We start from the raw sequence: 18,962 nt of genomic DNA, 5'->3' as shown, positions 1-18,962 counted from the left end.
AGATGTTGGCTCAACGTTGGATTTTAGCCAGTTTCTAACACAACCTAAAATCAACCAAATATCAACGTCATTTGACGTCGTTTTGGACATCAAACCTGATGATATCACCTGATATCACAACCTAAATGTAACCTATTATTAACGTCTTATGATGTTGTGTGCCTGCAGGGCAATATCTAGATGCACTACATTATTCTTGAGTACTTTTGAAAGGGCTACTTTTTACTCATACTTTGAATAATATTTGAAACACTTTTACTCTACCTGCACTACACTTTTAAGTAAGTAATGGAACTTTTACTTAAGTTTGATTTTCAGTATGTACAGTTGCCTTGAACCGGGCCGAAGCATGCTTGTATCCCCTCCCGTCTCCCCAGATGCCCCGCAATCACATTGCATTCGCGCCTGAGCACGCTTACATCATCGATGATGCACTGTTCAGTAAGAAGCGCTCTTGCATTGCACAGTGGAGATTGCTTTAGTTATATTGTTTAAGTCGTTTGATATGTAGTCACACACAGTCAAACATTTCGCCAAACAGATCAGCCACTTTAGACGCTCATAAACAATCATGAAGTCCTCGTGCTGCAGGAATTAGGAGGTTGGCTGAAGGTGCAGCTGTCGTGCAGTGAGAGGTTTGCGTCTTTAATAATCTAATAGCACATATACTTTCTTAACACACGATCCTGGACTTTCTGTAAATGCAATCGAAATAGCATCAATTTGTCATCTCAGAAATGACTTTCTTTTTTCTGTCACATCACAAATGTGATTTGTTTAAGTCCACGTTAAAATCAGCACATTAAAATCAGCACCAAACACAGACCATGCCATCATCCATCGCCGATGGCCAATAGACAACAAGATGCTGAGCAATCGCAATCGCAATCGATCGCAATCGATACCCGCTCGCGAAAAATACACACTCAGGCCCTGTTTACACTATTACGTCTTAATGTTAAAATGGCATTTTAGAACGAAAATGATCCACATCCACACCGTTTTACTTAGCATTGGCAGGTCTGCCTTGCCTTCGGAAAGCAAGTGCAGTCATGAATAATTAAGGAGCCGGCTCTTCTCATAGGATAAGAAAACTCAGCTTTGAATAATAATGAGAAACTGATGCGTCATCTTTGCACTTGCAGTTTTGCACTGCGTCGCTGATTTTGATCCCGGCCCAAAAATCATTTTAAACCCGGAAGCTGAAATTATCTGACAAGAGCTCTAAATTATCCAGTTTTTCCCACAATTAATGCTGACAGGTGCTAACATTGTCTTAACTGATGCTCAACACACAAATCTGTTAAAATCTCAACAACAAAAAAAAAAGTACTTGAGGGTTTCGTGAACCTTTAAGTATATTTTCAATGCTGTATCGGTATTTTTACTTCACTACTTTCCTTCAGCCTGCAGTCACTACTTTATTATTTCTCGTCCATGGAGATTAGAAAAATCAGTTCTGTGATTCCAGTCCAATCAAATCAGACATAGAAGGTAAATCGCATCATAATGAACTACCTCAAGACATGGGCGATTTATAATTGAAGCAAACCTCTTGAAAGCATTAAAAGTGTCCAAGAAGATGTTCAAAATCTTTACACACATTGACCCAGAGACTGTTAAGATGCATGTCCCTGATGAGAAGATGACTCTTGTTTAATGTATGGTGACTGAAATGGCCTTAAACACCCAGCAAACACAAGACGTCAACATGACGTTTTACCCCAACAACATGAAGACGTTGCATTTTGTTTGGAAATGAAAAATGGATTGACATCAGAACCCAATGTCAGGCTGACATCAATGTCGAACATTCAACCTAAAATCAACCAAATATTAACGTTTAATGAAAGTTTAATGAAAGATTAAGAAATTAAAGTCCTCATGCTGCAGGAATTAGGAGGTTTGCTGAAGGTGCAGCTGTCGTGCAGTGAGGGGGTTGCGTCATTAATAATTTACGACAGTTTGTGTTCATTGAAAGTAAGAATGATTAATAAATCCATATGAAACAGTACCTTAAAAGTCATGTCACATCTTCAGTTTCGGGCTCAGGTGCGTTTTGCTCTCACACTACTAGCGTACCACGCCAAAGCCCAAGTGAACCGCACTCTGGCACACCTCTTCAAACTGGGCCAGGGCCGGCCAACTGAACCCCGCCTGAGCCTGATTTAGAGCACTCACACTTCTCAAATGATCTGGGAAACAGGCCTGGGCATGGTTCAGAGAGCATAGTGTGAGTGTGCTATCAAACACACAACATATTAAAGCCGTTCAGCTGTTTCCCTGCTTTCTAGAAAACAAAACCAGTAATCGACACACAGCACGCACTCCATTAAAATAGACGACTTCTCTGGATTTGATTAATTCTTCCAAACATCTGGGATAATGTAAGTACATAAGTAAGCAACATATGTAACACTCTTTTTGGATAACATTTAAACAGATGCATAGGATTATTACTAATATGTTTTGCTTTGAACTCGATAATATGTTTTAGCACTTAGCTCTATCAAGTCTTACTGGAGTCTGCTGGACTGAAGCAGTGGTGAACTGTGTGTGTTTTCAATACGCAAGTTCAACAAAACAGTACAGTTAGTGGAGCGCTTTTTGTTCACAGTGAAATTATCCACAAACAGAAGCTGTTTTCTGATCAATTATGAATGCGTTTTGCTCTCGACAGCACACGAAGCCTCCATGCTGACTGCTTGTGCCACATCACGGCCCTTTCATACTGTAATTTGTTTACTTTGACATGGAATCACACAACCACACACACGAAAAGACAAAAGAAAAGGGAAATGGGAACATGGCAAAGAGGTAGACAGAAAGCGTTTCAGACATAAAAACCAGAAAAAAATAGCCGGTTGAGTCAAAAAAAGAAGGAGAAAAGAGACAATTTTGGGGAGATAACACTGCCTGCTAAAAATGAGTGACAGAAATGATCCGAAGCACTATCAGCAAAGTTTGCCTTGACAAAAATACCCAAAGTGCACCTCTATTTAAAGAATAGAGCAAATTCAGTGCCGCGCACGCACACACACGCACGCGCATGCACACACACACACACACACACACACAACAAAAAGCCTTCAAGCTTCGTTATTTTGTAAAAGCTGTAAGTTCCCAACACAATCTTTTCATGCAAATTATAATTCATGACATTGTCCCGCAGATAATAAATATATAAAGAAACAGTGAATTGGGGCAGAAGGGGTCAGGCCTCTGCAACAGAAGAAAATTAAATGTCATTGTTCACTTTTTAAAGACCAGAATTAAAAAAAGAAGATAAATACTTTTGCCTGTGATCATCTCAGGAGACATTTATTGTCTCTGTGTTATTATTTTAAATTTAGTGCATTAAAAACTAATAGCACATATACTTTCTTAACACACGATCCTGGACTTTCTGTAAATGCAATCGAAATAGCATCAGTTTGTCATCTCAGAAACGACTTTCCTTTTTCTGTCACATCACAAATGTGATTTGTTTAAGTCCACATTAAAATCAGCACATTAAAATCAGCACCAAACTCAGACCATGCCATCATGCATCGCCGATGGCCAATAGACAACAAGATGCTGAAAAATCGCAATCGATCGCCCCGCCCCCGTCGCATACCCGCTCGCAAAAAATACACACTCAGGCCCTGTTTACAGTAGTACGTCTTAATGTTAAAATGGCATTTTAGAACAAAAATGATCCACATCCACAAAGTTTTACTTAGCATTTCTGAACAGCACCTCCATTCGCTGAAAACGCACATCACATGACCACACACACACACACATCCACACGCTGGTATGTGCTCCTTTGAACACCAGGCAGAGAGCAGCGCAGGTCGGAGAGTTTATGAAGGATGTACCTACTGCTGGCTCGCGTCTCACTATAGTTGTTAAACGTGATATTCAGACATCCCAAGTCTCCCGGAAGCTCTGAGAGTCTCTATGCATTTGCAGGACTCATAATGCCCGCAAACGAGTGATAATCTGTAGGAAATCGCGCATCTCCCTCCCTCTAATAAGTCGTGCACCCTTCTCACCCCCGGATCCCTCCTCGCTCTTCAGAAAACTCTAACCCCCCACCCCTTTCAATTGATGACGATGCCATCGTCCATCACGGTGTTTAACATTAGTCATCATACGATGCCAAATTGGTCGACATCGCCCAACCCTAATCAGCAGTTTTGCCTTTTCCTTGTTTTAGTACCTGATTCCCTAAAACAATTACACATTTAATATCTCAAACAAACAAACAAACAAACAAACAAACAAACAAACAAACAAACAAACAAACAAACAAACAAACAAATAAAATAAGTGTGAATGCAAGAAAATGAACAACAAAGTGTATAATATTTAAATTATTATTAATCATTCATTATACATTATATATAAATATGTAATTTATAAAATGTAAAAGTAAATTATAAAATATTTATAATATATGTATATATATATATATATATATATATATATATATATATATATATATATATATATATATATATATATATATATTTATCACTGAATAACACTGAATCTACATAGCTACATACATATCTGATTATATGAAATATAATAATATACTGTTTGAAGTCAAAAGATTATTATTGTTTTGATATAAAATATCAATATAAATGTCAGAAAACATGGCCCTTTTAAATAAGAAAAAGCTCTAGATTACCTTTTTACACTAAATTACATTGTTTCTTAATAAAGAATTTTACAGTAGGTGTTTATTATAATAACACAATTTTATTATGTTACACATGTTAGATAATGCTAATATCTTTGATATAAAATAATTACAATTATAAACAATTAAATGATCAAAATAAAAACTATTAAAACACATCAGATATGCTTATACTAAACAGACATCATCCTTCTGTGTGCTGTATTGTGAATATATCTCTCATTGTGGAGCATAAAAACCTCTTTTGCGTAAACAACGAGATATATCTCTGATAAAAAAAAATAAGAACAACAAAATTATTTAAATACTTACAAATCCACACACTAAAAAAAATGTTTTTTTTTAAGCTTTAGTTTTGTTTCTGGTCAAAATATAACAATTCTTAAATCAAGAAGCATTTTCTAGACATGCAAAATCATTTTCAGAAATAATGAGTCCACATTAAGTGAGTTTTTCTTTAAAACTAGCAAAATAATCCAATATTTTTATATTAGAATATCATATTCCTATTAAATGACAACTTATTTACATTATGGGATGTTTTTTTTAAATTTATTTATAAGTTTACATTTTAAGACGTTTATTTAAAAAAACAAATGTTACACACATACTGTTTGCTATATGGAATACAAAAACTTTGAAGCTCAATATCTCAAAATCATTCAGAACGCAGATACAACCTTATAAATCCAAGGTGACGATTTGTCTAAGAAACCTGCTCAGAAATCAACAGCATGTTTGTATAGTTAAAGTGAACATTATTCGCTCTCCTGCAAATTTTCAAATATTTCCTAAATAATGTTTAACAGATTCAGGGATTTTTCACAGTATTTCCTATAATATTTTTTTCTTCTGGAGAAAGTCTTATTTGTTTTATTTCGGCAAGAATATAAGCAGTTTTTTAATTAAAAAAAAAAAAAACATTTTAAAGTCAATATTATTAGTCCCCTTAAGCAATATTTTTACTTGATTGTCTACAGAACAAACCATTGATATACAATGACTTGCCTATCTACCCTAACCTGCCTAACGAGATAATAATATGCCAAAACAATCTGAATTTGAATTGTGTTGATTTGAATTATTGACAATAGTAATTTAATGAATCTGAATTTTTATATTACGTTAAAAAATGTTTTGAAGTTGAATTTCTTAACTTGAATTTGAATTTCTTATTTGAATTTCATACCTTGAATATAGAACATCTGAAATTTACGAAACACCAAAACACATTTTTTGAGCTGTTGACAGTTTTATACGTGTCCCACACTGCTAAAAACACTATTAGGACACCTATATTTCACAAAAAAAGTGAAAATTGGTTGTTTTTGCATTATTTCGAGCAAATTCGTACTTCCGGTTTGAAAGTAATTTTTGAAGCTGCGTCACGGTCATGAGATCTTAACGTGTATTCCAGCGTGTAGACTGGACGTCATTACCAAGGCGTCCCGTATTACATCTCTGAGTGCGCTGCATTCATTCATGAGTAAGGCTTGGTTCAAATCAATCAGCGCACTCCATTATTTATGCGCTGCAACTTAATTAATATGCATGCTAGCTGTCTTAGACTGTATCTGAAACAGTGTTCAGACGGCAGAGAGACAACATGTCGTGTTGCCAAAAGTTGTGGGAAAAGAATAAGAATTGTTTGGAGATACGGGTAGCCAGTATTGCTTTAATAATGTGAAGGTTTTGTTTTCATTTTCTCTCTATGGGACGCTGCTAGACTCATGCGTGGATCCGTAGACGCGACACACGGCAGAAATGCATTTGTATGGAACATTTTTTACTCGAGAGCATTTCTCATCTATGGTGAGATCCGGATTTGCTGCTCGTCTCCTTTAAAAAAAGACGCAGCTCCAGTATGTGCTGATTCTCCTGTCTACAGATTTGGTAAGTGTTTGCGATCAGCGCCCTTTCTTTGTTCGTTCAGATGGCAAAGTTATAGTTGGTATGGTCAGCAGTACTCTTTCAGTGTTTACAGACAGACCTTAGTCAAAATGACTAAGGTCAAAAGGGCGACCATTTTTTATTCTACTCCCATTTTTATTCAAACCCTGCCCATTTTTCCTCCCCCTACACTCCCACCCTAACAAAGCTAGACACAACCACTTTCCTGACTTTTTCCAAACTAGAGGTGTGAAAACATCCTGCTGAAACGGGGATGGGGGGGTGTTTCATGGCCTTTTAAGAAACCTATTTTTTACCTAATTCCAGACCCCCCCAAACCCACCACCCCTGTATGCTTATTTCACACCGCCCTTTTAAAACACTAGCTATATACTTATTATAATTCTCTGGAATATAATGCAAATTAGATTGTAAGCACTTCTCTCTTCGTGTTGTGTCTTTTAGAACAAATACAGAAACAGAAGAAGCTCTGTGGAAATAGCAGTGTTTGGACTCCATTTTAGCTTTCTCTGCTATAACATTACAGCACCTCAGGCAAACTTAGTTTGCTATAGGTTTGGCTAAGCTAACTCTGTAAAAGCCAATCGCTCCTTTTGCATTGCACTTTGAGAATATCACATTCAGAGATGTTGTTTATGTTCCCACAGCTACATTACACATCAGCAAAAGTTTAACATACTATATGACATCGTAGTGGACCACCACTTTAAGCAAAGACGGCTATGAAAAACAAGTCTTTATTGTTCAACCTCTTGGTCTTTCACTTGACTTTGTTTTTAGATGAGAGTAGATGCTTTTATTGTTGCTGTTTAGTTTTTTTCTTGAAATCCTTCCAAACAATTTGTGCTGATTGTAGTTTTGGAGGCGTTCTGACCTCAGGACTCAACTGCTTCATTTAACCGACATAATAAAAAAGAAGTCATGACGTTTGTGTTTTAATGTAGTCTAAAGTTCAGGACACACTAAAATGACGGTCAGCCACTGAGCAGACGCCGTTGAGCATCTGTCGAGCTAGGATTTTATTAGTGCATTCCATACATCGACTCTCACAAAGTTAACATCAGATTGAGTTGGCCTGATTCAGCACGTAAATCAGCATCGGTCATTGGCAAAGAGAGCATTCTGATTGGCTCTTCAGCTATAAATCAAAGAGCAAGGAATAAAACTAAAGTCACAAAAGTAAGCGAACAATGAATGTCAAGAGGAAACACAAAGAAGCCGACTGTGATTTTGTCGCCTTAAATATTTGTAAGCGATTATCAGACACATTTTTACGAGTGAATCTCTTCGTAGACAGTGACAATTACTGTGAAAAGGCTACCAAACACGGCTTTGTTTACAATTTGGAGTGTTGTTTTTACAGTCTTAATTTATATGTTTTTAGTTAAAATGCTATTTTTATTTTTATTTTTATAATTTGACTGCATAGAAATATCCAAGCAATCATATAGCATCACACAAGAAACCATCCTGTATACCCTAATTGCATTGAAACACCCTGCAACCCCCTCTAAATCCTAGCAACACCATGTGCGCATCACAAGTCACGGTTTTCTATTGGTGCGTTTACATCCAGCTTTTTAATCCAGACCCAAACACAGTTGGTTTTCTCATCAGTTTAGTATGGCCCGTGCTCAAGGAGTACAATCTATATTCTCAAAATATCATAAAAACTTAAGGTGTGTGCTTACATTTTAATTAAAAATTTAATACAATGCAGTTATTACAGCCTGATCTCACAAGAAAACGTAGCTATTTTACGTTTTGCCCATTTAGTGGCTAATTTGTACGAGTTTGGTCATACAAAAATTTACACAGAGGTCGAAAATGAAACCTGACCGTCATTAGGAGATGAGCAAATCATGCCAAATTGTTGCATGAATAAGATCGTACAAAATCATACGAATGAATGTTTCATTCCCGTGAGATAGTGTTCGTCATTATGTACATACATGTTTTTATATTGAACTCCTATTTTAAAAAGGATCTGCTAGTAATAATTTTCTGTATTACATTTGAAATTGCACTGCTGGTCCATATCTTACCTTAAACCAATCTTAAACCTACATCCCAGACCTGTACCCAGGGCCTGAGCAAGCTGAACTAGCGCTCTAATTAAACATTGATCATGCCGCCCCCACTTGGTTCATGCCATCCTCGCGAAAATGAAGAGCGGAGAGAAGGGGGTTTGTCATAAATGGAAGTAAAGAGCAGGGGTTGGGGGGGGGGGTTAATTGCAGGGGGCTGGGGGCATGGGTGGGTGGTGATGTTGAGGACGAAAGTGAAGACCATGGTTGGGGCAGAGGACGCCGCCCTGACTACTCTGCCATCCTAGGCGGCTGCCCTGCCTAGGTCACCTCTATCGATGTGCCTGCCCTGCCTGTACCTAATTTGACCTGTATCCCACTTCAAGAGTACCAGAAGTGCTGTGAAATACTATATGAATACAGTGTTGTGAATATCAGCGATGTAGTCCTCGTGAACACTCAACCTGTCATTTACCCGAACTACATATCCCATCATGTCCCGCAGTTACACACCTGTTTCAGGTCATCTCTTGATGAAACACACAACTGAAGCTGTTCAGGACTGATTACATGGACTACATACACACAACTCCGACACAGGCTCATTCTAAAAACGTATTCCCTTGGATATTTCTGGAGGCCGTGAATTATGTAGACGGAGGTACGTATGGCTGCATTTCGTTTTTTTTAATGAACGCTACGGGGTGGTATGACGCCGTTCCTTTTGGCGCTTACTGGCTGACCGCTTACCTCCATGTGGAGGGCTTTCCCGCCGCAACCAGTTAGCTTGTCGTGTACGTCGGCGGAATTGAGACGCAGAGAGGAGTTGACTGCGACAATGACGATGACCAGGTTCGAGTCCGGGGAAGAGCGGTTCCAGAAATCAGGTGAGACAAAAACAGAATCCAAAAAATAAAACGAACAAATGAACAACAGGGTGAGAATGTGGTAAAATCCGAAAACAAGGTAAAAATCAGACGAGGGCTCTTCTTTTTCTGGATGGCTTTTGTAAACCGTCAGCTGGGTTTAGGGTAGTGAGCGGACTGGCGAGTCAATCGGTAAAATTGGCTAGGTTTGTTTTTCTGTTTATGTTTATTTTGCCACCTGCCTCTACTTGTCGCCTTTCACCGACTCCTCTTTGGATAACCTGTATGCTACCGTCTCTTCCTGTCTTGAACCTTGCCTGCTTGACAACTCTAATAAAAACTGCCTTTGGATCCGAATCCTTGTTGTCAATCACCATCATTACACACAGTAAATTAATTGTCCTTATTCTCTTGATGGAAGTACATAGTAATTAAGGCTACTTAATATAAAGTGTGACCAAACTTAAATTAAATGGGTTAACAGTAAATGATTATTTCTGTTGCGCGAACTAAGGGTGCTTTCACACCTGCCTTATTTAGTTCGATTGAATCGCACTACAGTTTTTTTTCCCTTTTGGTGCGGTTCGTTTGGGCAGGTGAGAATGCAGCAATCAAACTCGAGTGCGCACCAAAAGCGGACCAAATAAGCGTACCGAGACCTGCTTGAAGAGGTGGTCTCGGTACGCTTTCAAACGAACCCTGGAGCGGTTCGTTTGTGGTGAGAATATGATCCGTACTAAAACAGGTCCAACCGCAAAAAGTACTGCACGTTTTGGACTAATCCAGCTGCCATAGGCCGATGCGCTATGCATTATGGGATATAGAGGAAAAATATTTGTTGACAGCGCTTTACCAACAGAGAGAGAGAGAGAGGGGGGAAAACATTACCTGATGGATCATTGGTAATATTTACGCAAGATGACCATGTCGGGAGTTCACTGGCATTTTCCCGCACGTGAATTCTGACCAATCAATAAGCAGTTTAGGAAATATGTTCAACAACATCTGGCCAATGAGAGATGTGGATTTTGTCAGATGACTGCATTTTTTGGTTCGTTTCAACTGGTTCAGACCAAAGCCAGCAGTGTGGTGTGAAAACGACCCAAAGACGGCAGAAGATGCTACAATGTATCATTTATTACCCTTGGTCCAGACCAAATGAAGCGAACTACAGATGTGAAAGCACCCTTAGAAACCTTGCCAATCAGCACAAGTCCTAGAGTAATCCTGAAAAGAGTGTGTTATGTAAAATTGTGTACCGGCAGAAAGTCGCGGGCGGGTTCTGGGCGTCTGCATCTCCTGGCGTGCGTGTGGCAGCATGTGGTAACGTTTAGCTTCATTCACCAGGTCTCTGCAGGCCTCAGAGGATTTGATTAGCTCCTCGTTGTCCACCACATTCAGAAGGTAACTAGGATGAATGAACGGTAGCCGAACCACCGCCAACAGCTCCGAAACATGCTGGAAAACACAAGAAAAACACAATTGTTATATATTTATATCTTAAAAAGTCTTAAAATGTCTTCAATTTCAAAAACAAAAAAGTCTTAAATTGACTGAAATACTGTCTTGTAGGTCTGAAATCGTTTTAAAGGAGTCTTAATTTTCCTTTATGTAAAGCTACCCAATCCATCCAACACACATCCAATCACCAACAATACATCTCCATTATGCATGTTTTGCATACATTTGTGGTGCTGAAAAAAATGCATGTAAACAACTAGAGTCTGCTTGTTTTGACACATTAATTAAAGAATGTGGCTAAGAAATAACTAATTGGGGCAAGTACATTTTTTTCTCCTAGTCTATTAAGACAATCCTTAGCGTTAACCCTATATGAGGCTGAAATTTCATTCTTCATGGTTTTAAAAAGTCTTAAATTTGACTTGGTGAAACCTGCAGAAACCCTGTCACGGTGCTAAAAACACCAGTACTGATGGCCCGACATCTTAAAGGGATACTTCACGAACAAAATGAAGACTGAAAATGAAAAGTGTTGTAAACCTTTATGAGTTTTGTGTTGAACACAAAATAAGATATTTTGAAGAAAGCTTTGAATTGAATTGACTTGAATAAACTAAACACGCACACATACAGGAAGTCACTTTTGTCCAATTACAATCACTGTCATTGGCTGATGATTATTGTTTTGTGTGCAGCGATCAGCCAAAATAATGATAATAATAATAATAATAATAATAATAATAATAATAATAATAATAATAATAATAATAATAACATCAACAATTCTTCAACAATTCCATTTATATAGCGCTTTTCTAGAGACTGAAAGTGCATTTTATTTTCAAAAGACATTTAAGCATATATATTAACAAATATTATTATCATTATTACTAATTTATTTTATTTAAGGATGATTCTAAGGGCCCAAGTATTTTGGGGGCCCCCAGAGATATGAGGGCATCCGGGGTCGCCACAGCGGAATGAACCTCCAACTTATCCAGCAAGTTTTTACGCAGCGGATGCCCTTCCAGCCGCAACCCATCTCTGGGAAACATACACACACACACTCATACACTACGGCCAATTTAGCCTACATAATTCACCTGTACCGCATGTCTTTGGACTGTGGGGGAAACCCTAGCACCCGGAGGAAACCCACGCCATCGCAGGGAGAACATGCAAACTCCACACAGAAACACCAACTGACCCAGCTGAGGCTTGAACCAGCGACCTTCTTGCTGTGAGGCAACAGCACTACCTACTGTGCCACTGCGTCACCATAGATAATTACACATGAGTATTTTCCAATGAACGACTAAAAGACAGAACAAATCAGTGAACAAGGAAACATGTCCAGTTGGACTTGTAGCTATATATATTTACTAAGTCTGGTTGATCTGTTAAAGCCACATAAAGCACAAGGTCAACAGCCAGAGTCAGATCACACCAATGTTATCAGAGCTGCTCAGTTTTATTTATTTGATAAGCGGCTGTTTGAACAGCTTGACGTGCAGGTGATCCTTACAAACACCAACGGTTTCCATAGTGAACAATCCCAGAGTGCCTGTGCTCTTGTCCAGTGCATAACAGTAAATCAAACAACCAATAACACAAAATGCAAGCAAAATGCAGCACCAATAGCTTGGAATTAATTACAGGTATTAATTTTTAATTTTTTTTTTACCAAAGATTAAATATTAGGCGTTAACAAAAACACCAATTGACCATAAACCTCTGGAAGCTGGATAATTGCTGCTTACAGCTATATTCATTTATAATACTGCTCATCACTGGTACATTATAAATATGGGTTGGCATGATGGCTTAGTGGTTTGTCACAGCAAGAAGGTTGCTGGTTCAAGTCCCAGCTGGGCCAGTTGGCATTTCTGTGTGGGCTTTGCAAGTTCTCCCCGTGGTTTGTTTGTATCGGTTTCCTGCAGTCCAAGGACATGTGGTATAGGTCAGTTGGATAAACTAGACTGGCCATAGTGTGTGTGAATGAAAGAGTGTGTTTCCCATCACTGGGGGTTCAAGAGTCAGTGTACTCCCAGGGCTGAATTGCTGAATTTTCTTTCTTTCTGTTGTTTGTTTGTTTGTTCATTAGTTTTCTTAATTTCTTTTTCTTTCTTTCTTTCTTTCTTTCTTTCTTTCTTCCTTTCTTCCTTTCTTCCTTCCTTCCTTCCTTCCTTCCTTCCTTCTTTTTTCTCTCTTTCTTTTTTCTTTCTGTTGTTTGTTTGCTTGTTCATTAGTTTTCTTAATTTCTTCTTTCTTTCTTTCTTTCTTTCTTTCTTTCTTTCTTTCTTTCTTTCTTTCTTTCTTTCTTTCTTTCTTTCTTTCTTTCTTTCTTTCCTTCTTTTCTTTTCTTCCTTCCTTCTTTTTTTCTCTCTTTCTTTTTTCTTTCTGTTGTTTGTTTGTTTGTTCATTAGTTTTCTTAATTTCTTCTTCTTTCTTTCTTTCTTTCTTTCTTTCTTTCTTTCTTTCTTTCTTTCTTTCTTTCTTTTCTCTCTTTTGTTCTTTTTTTCATTCTACTGTATATTTGTTCGTTCTTTTGTTTGTTTATTTGTTCTCTCTTTCTTTTGTTCTGTTGTTTTCTTGTTCATTTGTTTGTGTTTCTTTCTTTTGTTCATTTGTTCTAATGCTTGTTTGTTTGTTTGTTTGTTCATTCGTTTGTTTGTTCTTTCTTTCTTTTTTCTGTTGTTCTTTGTTCCTTTTTTTCTTTCATTCTTTTCTTCGTTCTTTTGTTTGTTTAGTCGTTCTTTTTTTCTTTCATTCTGTTGTTTGTTTGTTCTTTCATCCGTTTGTTCTTTCTTTCATTTTTTCGTTTGTTTGTTATGTTGATTGTTTGTTCTTTTTTATTTTGTTCTGTTTGTTCATTCATTCATTAATCAGTTTGTTCATCCTTTCGTTCGTTTATTTGTTTGTTTGTTTTGTTGTTTACTCGTTCGTTTGTTTATTCGTTTGTTTTTTTGTTTCGTTTGCTTGTTCGTTTATTAGTTCTTTCTGTTGTTTGTTTTTTCATTCATCCTTTTTTTTTCTTTTTTCTTTCTGTTGTTTGTTTGTTCAATCATTTGTTCATCCGTTTTTTATTTCTTTCGCTCATTCATTCGTTTCTTCAGTTTTTTCTTTTTTTTCTTTCATTTGTTTGCTTGTTCTGTTGTGTTCTTTCTTTCTTTCTTTCTTTCTTTCTTTCTTTCTTTCTTTCTTTTTTTCTTTCTTTCTTTCGTTTTTTTTCCGTTCTTTTGTTCAGTTTGTTCGTTCTTTCTTCCATCCTTTAAAAGTGATGTCGCGTCTTTGGTTTTGCACTTGGGCGCACACTGCACTCACGGTTCAAGCATACCGCACTACAGCCCAACCGAATTGGCACACCTCTTTCAAACGGGCCAGGGCTGGCCTACTAAACCCCACCCTGGCACGATTCCGAGCACTCACAAACCAGTCAAACGAACCAGGAAATGGGGGAGAAATAAACAAGGGCACAGCTCAGATAGCCTAGTGCGAGTAAACCCTTATTTCCATTGTGGTCCTTGATGTGAAGTACAGGTTATAATACTCCTGGAAACAGGTACACTGAGATACTACATTATAAAAGTAAATACAAGTAAAATAACATTACAACAATAAAACATACTGTAAAATCCATCAACATGCTATTCTGCTTAAGAGCCAGCTAAAAGTCACCACATTAAACATATGCCAGTGTACAGTAACTGGCAGTTCATTCCGCTGTGGTGACTACAGATAAATCAGTGAATAAGCCAAAGTGAAGTGAGTGAGTGATAATAAATATAATGTGTTATCAGGGCTGCTTAATAGATAAGTTGTCGATTGCATCAGCAACTTGATGTGCAAACACACTTCACCAATGGGTTTTGTAAACATCCCAGCATGCCTTTGCTTTTGTCCACTTCATCTCCAGCGAGACTAAAAACAGCAAAACACAGGTTTCAAAGCTTCGCCAGCACTTCCAGCAAACCACTGAAATCTGCATGCAGGAGCGAGCGGATGAAAGGTCAAAGATTTACTAGCACCAGTGGTGGCATTTTACTAAAGTCCCCAGTGAGACTGGCAAAATCTGCAGCACCGCATTCACACACTTTATCAATCTGCCATTTCAGGTAGGAATTCAAAACCAGTCTTGGTGCGAGGACGGATCAAATAAATGAAAAACGGTATCTGAAAAAGGCTTTTGGAGCAATCTGGAGGCCGGAGGAATCCCCCGGGATTACAGGCGTTTCTCCAGTGCTCAGGCAATCAGGGCTTATCGACTGAATGATCTAGGAATCCAAATGCAGCTCTGTTCGCCACTCGGCTGAGCAGATCCGCAATAATGTCATGCCATGAGGGAGTCTGAGTACGGCACGCTGAATACCAGATGAAGACTCTGAAATACACTGATGGATGAATCACTAAACGCAGCGCTTCAGCGGCTGACCTGCGGAAGGCTATGAAGATGGAAATGCAAGGTCAGAAAACATGGAGGCTTTGAGTGCAAACATTACTGTTCTGTTGTGAAGCAATACAATCTTATGTGCTTTAGCTACTGAGGATAGAATAAAACACATGAATTATCCTATTTTTTTTTTACATGACCAGACACAAGAACAGAATGAGAAGCAAACAACGCACAATGGATGTGTGATTCATAGTTTACAATAACAGCAAAACACATGACCAACAGCAGCAAAACATAGTCGATAAGAACAAAGCATACAACCAATAACAGCCAAACACAACCAATAAGATCAAAACACAAACAATAAGAGCAAACCACACAACCAATAACAGCAAAACGCAACTAATAACAGCACAATACAACCAATAAAATAAAAACACTAAGGGCTCTATTTTGACGGTCCATGCGGAGAGCGCAAAACGCAGGGCGCAAACGCTTTCAGGGCGTGTCAGAACGCGTTTTTGTTAATTTACGGATGGGAAAATCCACTTTGCGCCGTGGCGCATGGTCTAAAAGGGTTGAGTTTATTTTCTTAGTGAGTTATAGGTGTGTTTTGAGAATAAACCAATTAGAGTCTCATCTCCCATTACCTTTAAGAGCCAGCTGCGTCGCGCCAAGAGCGCATTCGCTATTTACAGGACGTAAAGTAAGTGTAAGTGGAAAAACTGAGCATTTCACAAGCAAACAGTTAACAGTTTTTTAACAGAAAACTGTTAAACAGAGCATCTACTGCGTGAGAATGAGAGATAATGGAACTACTTTCACTTTCGCTCTTGGATAGGGAAACCTTTACGCACAGACATCAATTAGCCTATAAATAAATAATTTTGTTTGTTAAGCGCAAATATTCGTTTCAAAACTATTTCTAAATTCAGTTCTAATTTCCAGCAAACCAATAAATGAACAATATTAACGCAGTATGTTCAAAAACCTGAGTTATATCCTAAAACACATTATGTAGGCTAGAAAATATGTTTTGTAATATTTTAATCCTTTATATTTATATCCTATATCTATTCTTATTATATCCTATATATATCCTTAATATTAAAAATTTTTCACATGTAAAGATATTTGGCTATTGCTCTCTTGTGTTTATTAAGCAGTGTGTAAGCGAGGTGCAACTCTGCGCCATAGTTTAGACCGGGTTTGTTTTGGTCTAATGAAAAATCTATTTTAGTTTCTCAAAATAGCAACGCGCCAGCCGTGCGCCTCAAAACGCCTTCCTTTTTAGACCAGAACACCTATGGGAGCACATATGAGTGCTAATGCTTTTGCTATTTAAACAGCGTAGCGCAACGCCTCAAAACGACTCTTGCGCCAAGCTGAAACTACCAAACAAGTATTGAGCCGCGCCTTGCGCCACATTGCGCCGGGTGTATGATAGGGCCCTAGGGGTGTAACGATACACTCAGCTCACGATACAATGTGTATCACGATGTAATGTTTACGATTCGATATGTATCACGATATTTGGAATAAAAATTGAAAATAAAACTGAAATGCAAATTTTATAAAAATAAAAAAAAATTGTTTTTTGAATTACCAAGAAATCGTCTTGAAATCATTTTATTTTCCAATCGCTTTCTTATGGTGAAGTCATGAACACTCACCCTAACTGAGGCAAGTGAAGCCTGCAGTTCATTAGATGTTATTGGGGTGTCTTTTTGGACCTCTTGCATGAGTTGCAGCTGTGCTCTTGGGGTAATATTGATCAGCTAGCCACTCCTGGAGAGATTCTCTACTGTTTCATGTATTTTGCCATTTCATCTTGAAATCGCCCAGTCTCTTTCTTATGGTGAAGTCATGAACACTCATCTTAACCAAGGTAAGTGAGGCCTGCAGTTCATTATATGTTGTTGGGGGAGTCTTTTCTAACCTCTTGTATGAGTTGCAGCTGTGCTCTTGGGCTATTTTGATCAGCTGGATAATCCTGGGAAGGTTCTCTACGGTTCCATGTTTTTTACCAATTCATCTTGGAACCATTTTTGCCCTGTCTCTTTATTTTGGTGAAGTAATGAACACTCATCTTAACTGAGGCAAGTGAGGCCTGCAGTTTATTAGATGTCTTTTCTGACCTCTTGCATGAGTTGCTGCTACATTTTTGGGGTATTTTTGATCAGGTGGACACTCCTGGGAAGGTTCTCCACTGTTCCATGTTTTTTTGCCAATTGTAGTTCAAGAGTTCGCCCTTAGCTGATGATTGATTATGAAGCTAGTTTGGCATGCTGTCCCGGGAGAGAGCCCTGAACTCGTGAGATCCTCGAGCCCGGGGCTCTCTCCCATTTGCAGGGCAAGAGGGAAGTCCGAGTTCAGGTAGGTCTCGAAAACTCCCCTGCTAGATAATGTTGGAAGTAGATTGATGCTGTGAAGTGTCTATGCTGTCAATTTAGATTTGTCAATTTGCTTATGTTACATGTTTTTGGTCTGTGGAAACCGGAGAGCCCGGTGAAAACCCACGCAAACACGAGGAGAACATGCAAACTCCGCACAGAAATGCTTACCTAGCCAGGAAGTGTCCAAGCCGGTGACATTCTAGCTGTGCGGCCGTGGTGCTAACCACTAGGCCTCCGTTCTGCCCTGACTAGGAAATGGGAAGAGTTGGGGTGGAAGGGGGGATTCTTCAAGACGAAGAGGGCTAAAGTAAGATACTCTGGTTATTTATAGTGGTTTAGGAGTCGTCTGATTGGTAAATCAGTGTTAGCTAATGTGGACCAGGTGCTATCAATCATAAGCACGTGCTCCTCTCGAAATTAGTTTATAAATAAACCTCACATAATGGTTCTCGCTGTAGTACGCTGCAGTCCCAACACTTTAGAAATGGCTTTATAACCATATCCAGATTGGAAGATCTCAATTATTTTCTTTCTCATGTTTTTATGCATTTCTTTGACTCTCAGCATGATGTCTTGCTTTTGATAATCTTTTGGTCTACTTTACCATCACGCAGGTCCTATTTAAGTGATTTTTTTTTATTGCGAACAGGTGTGGCAGTAATCAGTCCTGGGGGTGGTTTGAGAAATTGAATGTAGGTGTGATAACCCAGAGTTAGTTTTTGTTTTAACAGGGGATGCCAATACTTTTTCACACAGGGCTATGCTGTTTTGGATTTAGTTTTTCCTCAATGATAAAAACCTTAATTTCAAAACTGCATGATTAAATTGTGTTATCTTTGACTAATATCTTAATTTGCTTGATGATCTGAAACACTACAGATTTTACATGCAAAACAATAAAAGGCCATGAAACCCCCTTATTTCAGCAGGGTGTTTTCACACCTCTACTTTGGAAAAAGTCAGAAAAGTGGGCGTGTCCAGCTCTGTTTAGGGGGGAGTGTCGGAGGAACTAAAGGGGGATGGTGTGGGAGTGTCTATTTGGGCACGCGCTGAGTTTCAGAGTCAAAACACACACACACACACACACACACAAGTGATGGTGTTTACTTGGACATTTGTAGTCGAATTATTTGCCAAATTATTAAATGGTGGACTTTAACTGCAGTTTGGCTCTTTCATTCAGGGAATTCATTCATGCCCCTCGCGACAAAC

General features: G+C 38.4%; 1 protein-coding gene across 5 annotated transcripts in view; it reads right to left on the bottom strand.

The window, feature by feature from the left end:
* The window catches only part of LOC100334314 (kelch-like protein 29), a 380,138-nt gene that overhangs the window by 90,581 nt on the left and 270,595 nt on the right, over nt 1-18,962 (bottom strand). For 4 of the 5 annotated variants that reach the window (XM_073928104.1, XM_073928106.1, XM_073928105.1 and 1 more), the window contains one exon: nt 10,760-10,958. In XM_073928104.1, the coding sequence (XP_073784205.1) occupies nt 10,760-10,958 (199 nt within the window). Of the gene's footprint in view, nt 1-5,613; nt 6,701-6,808; nt 10,959-18,962 lie in introns of those variants that run through there. The other variant, XR_012393198.1, reaches the window with a different exon arrangement.

The sequence above is a fragment of the Danio rerio genome, chromosome 17 (assembly GCF_049306965.1).
Source record: "Danio rerio strain Tuebingen ecotype United States chromosome 17, GRCz12tu, whole genome shotgun sequence".
Classification (NCBI taxonomy): Eukaryota; Metazoa; Chordata; class Actinopteri; order Cypriniformes; family Danionidae; genus Danio; species Danio rerio.
The sequence above is the reverse complement of the archived record's forward strand: the minus strand, read 5'-3'. Positions and strand labels throughout refer to the sequence as shown.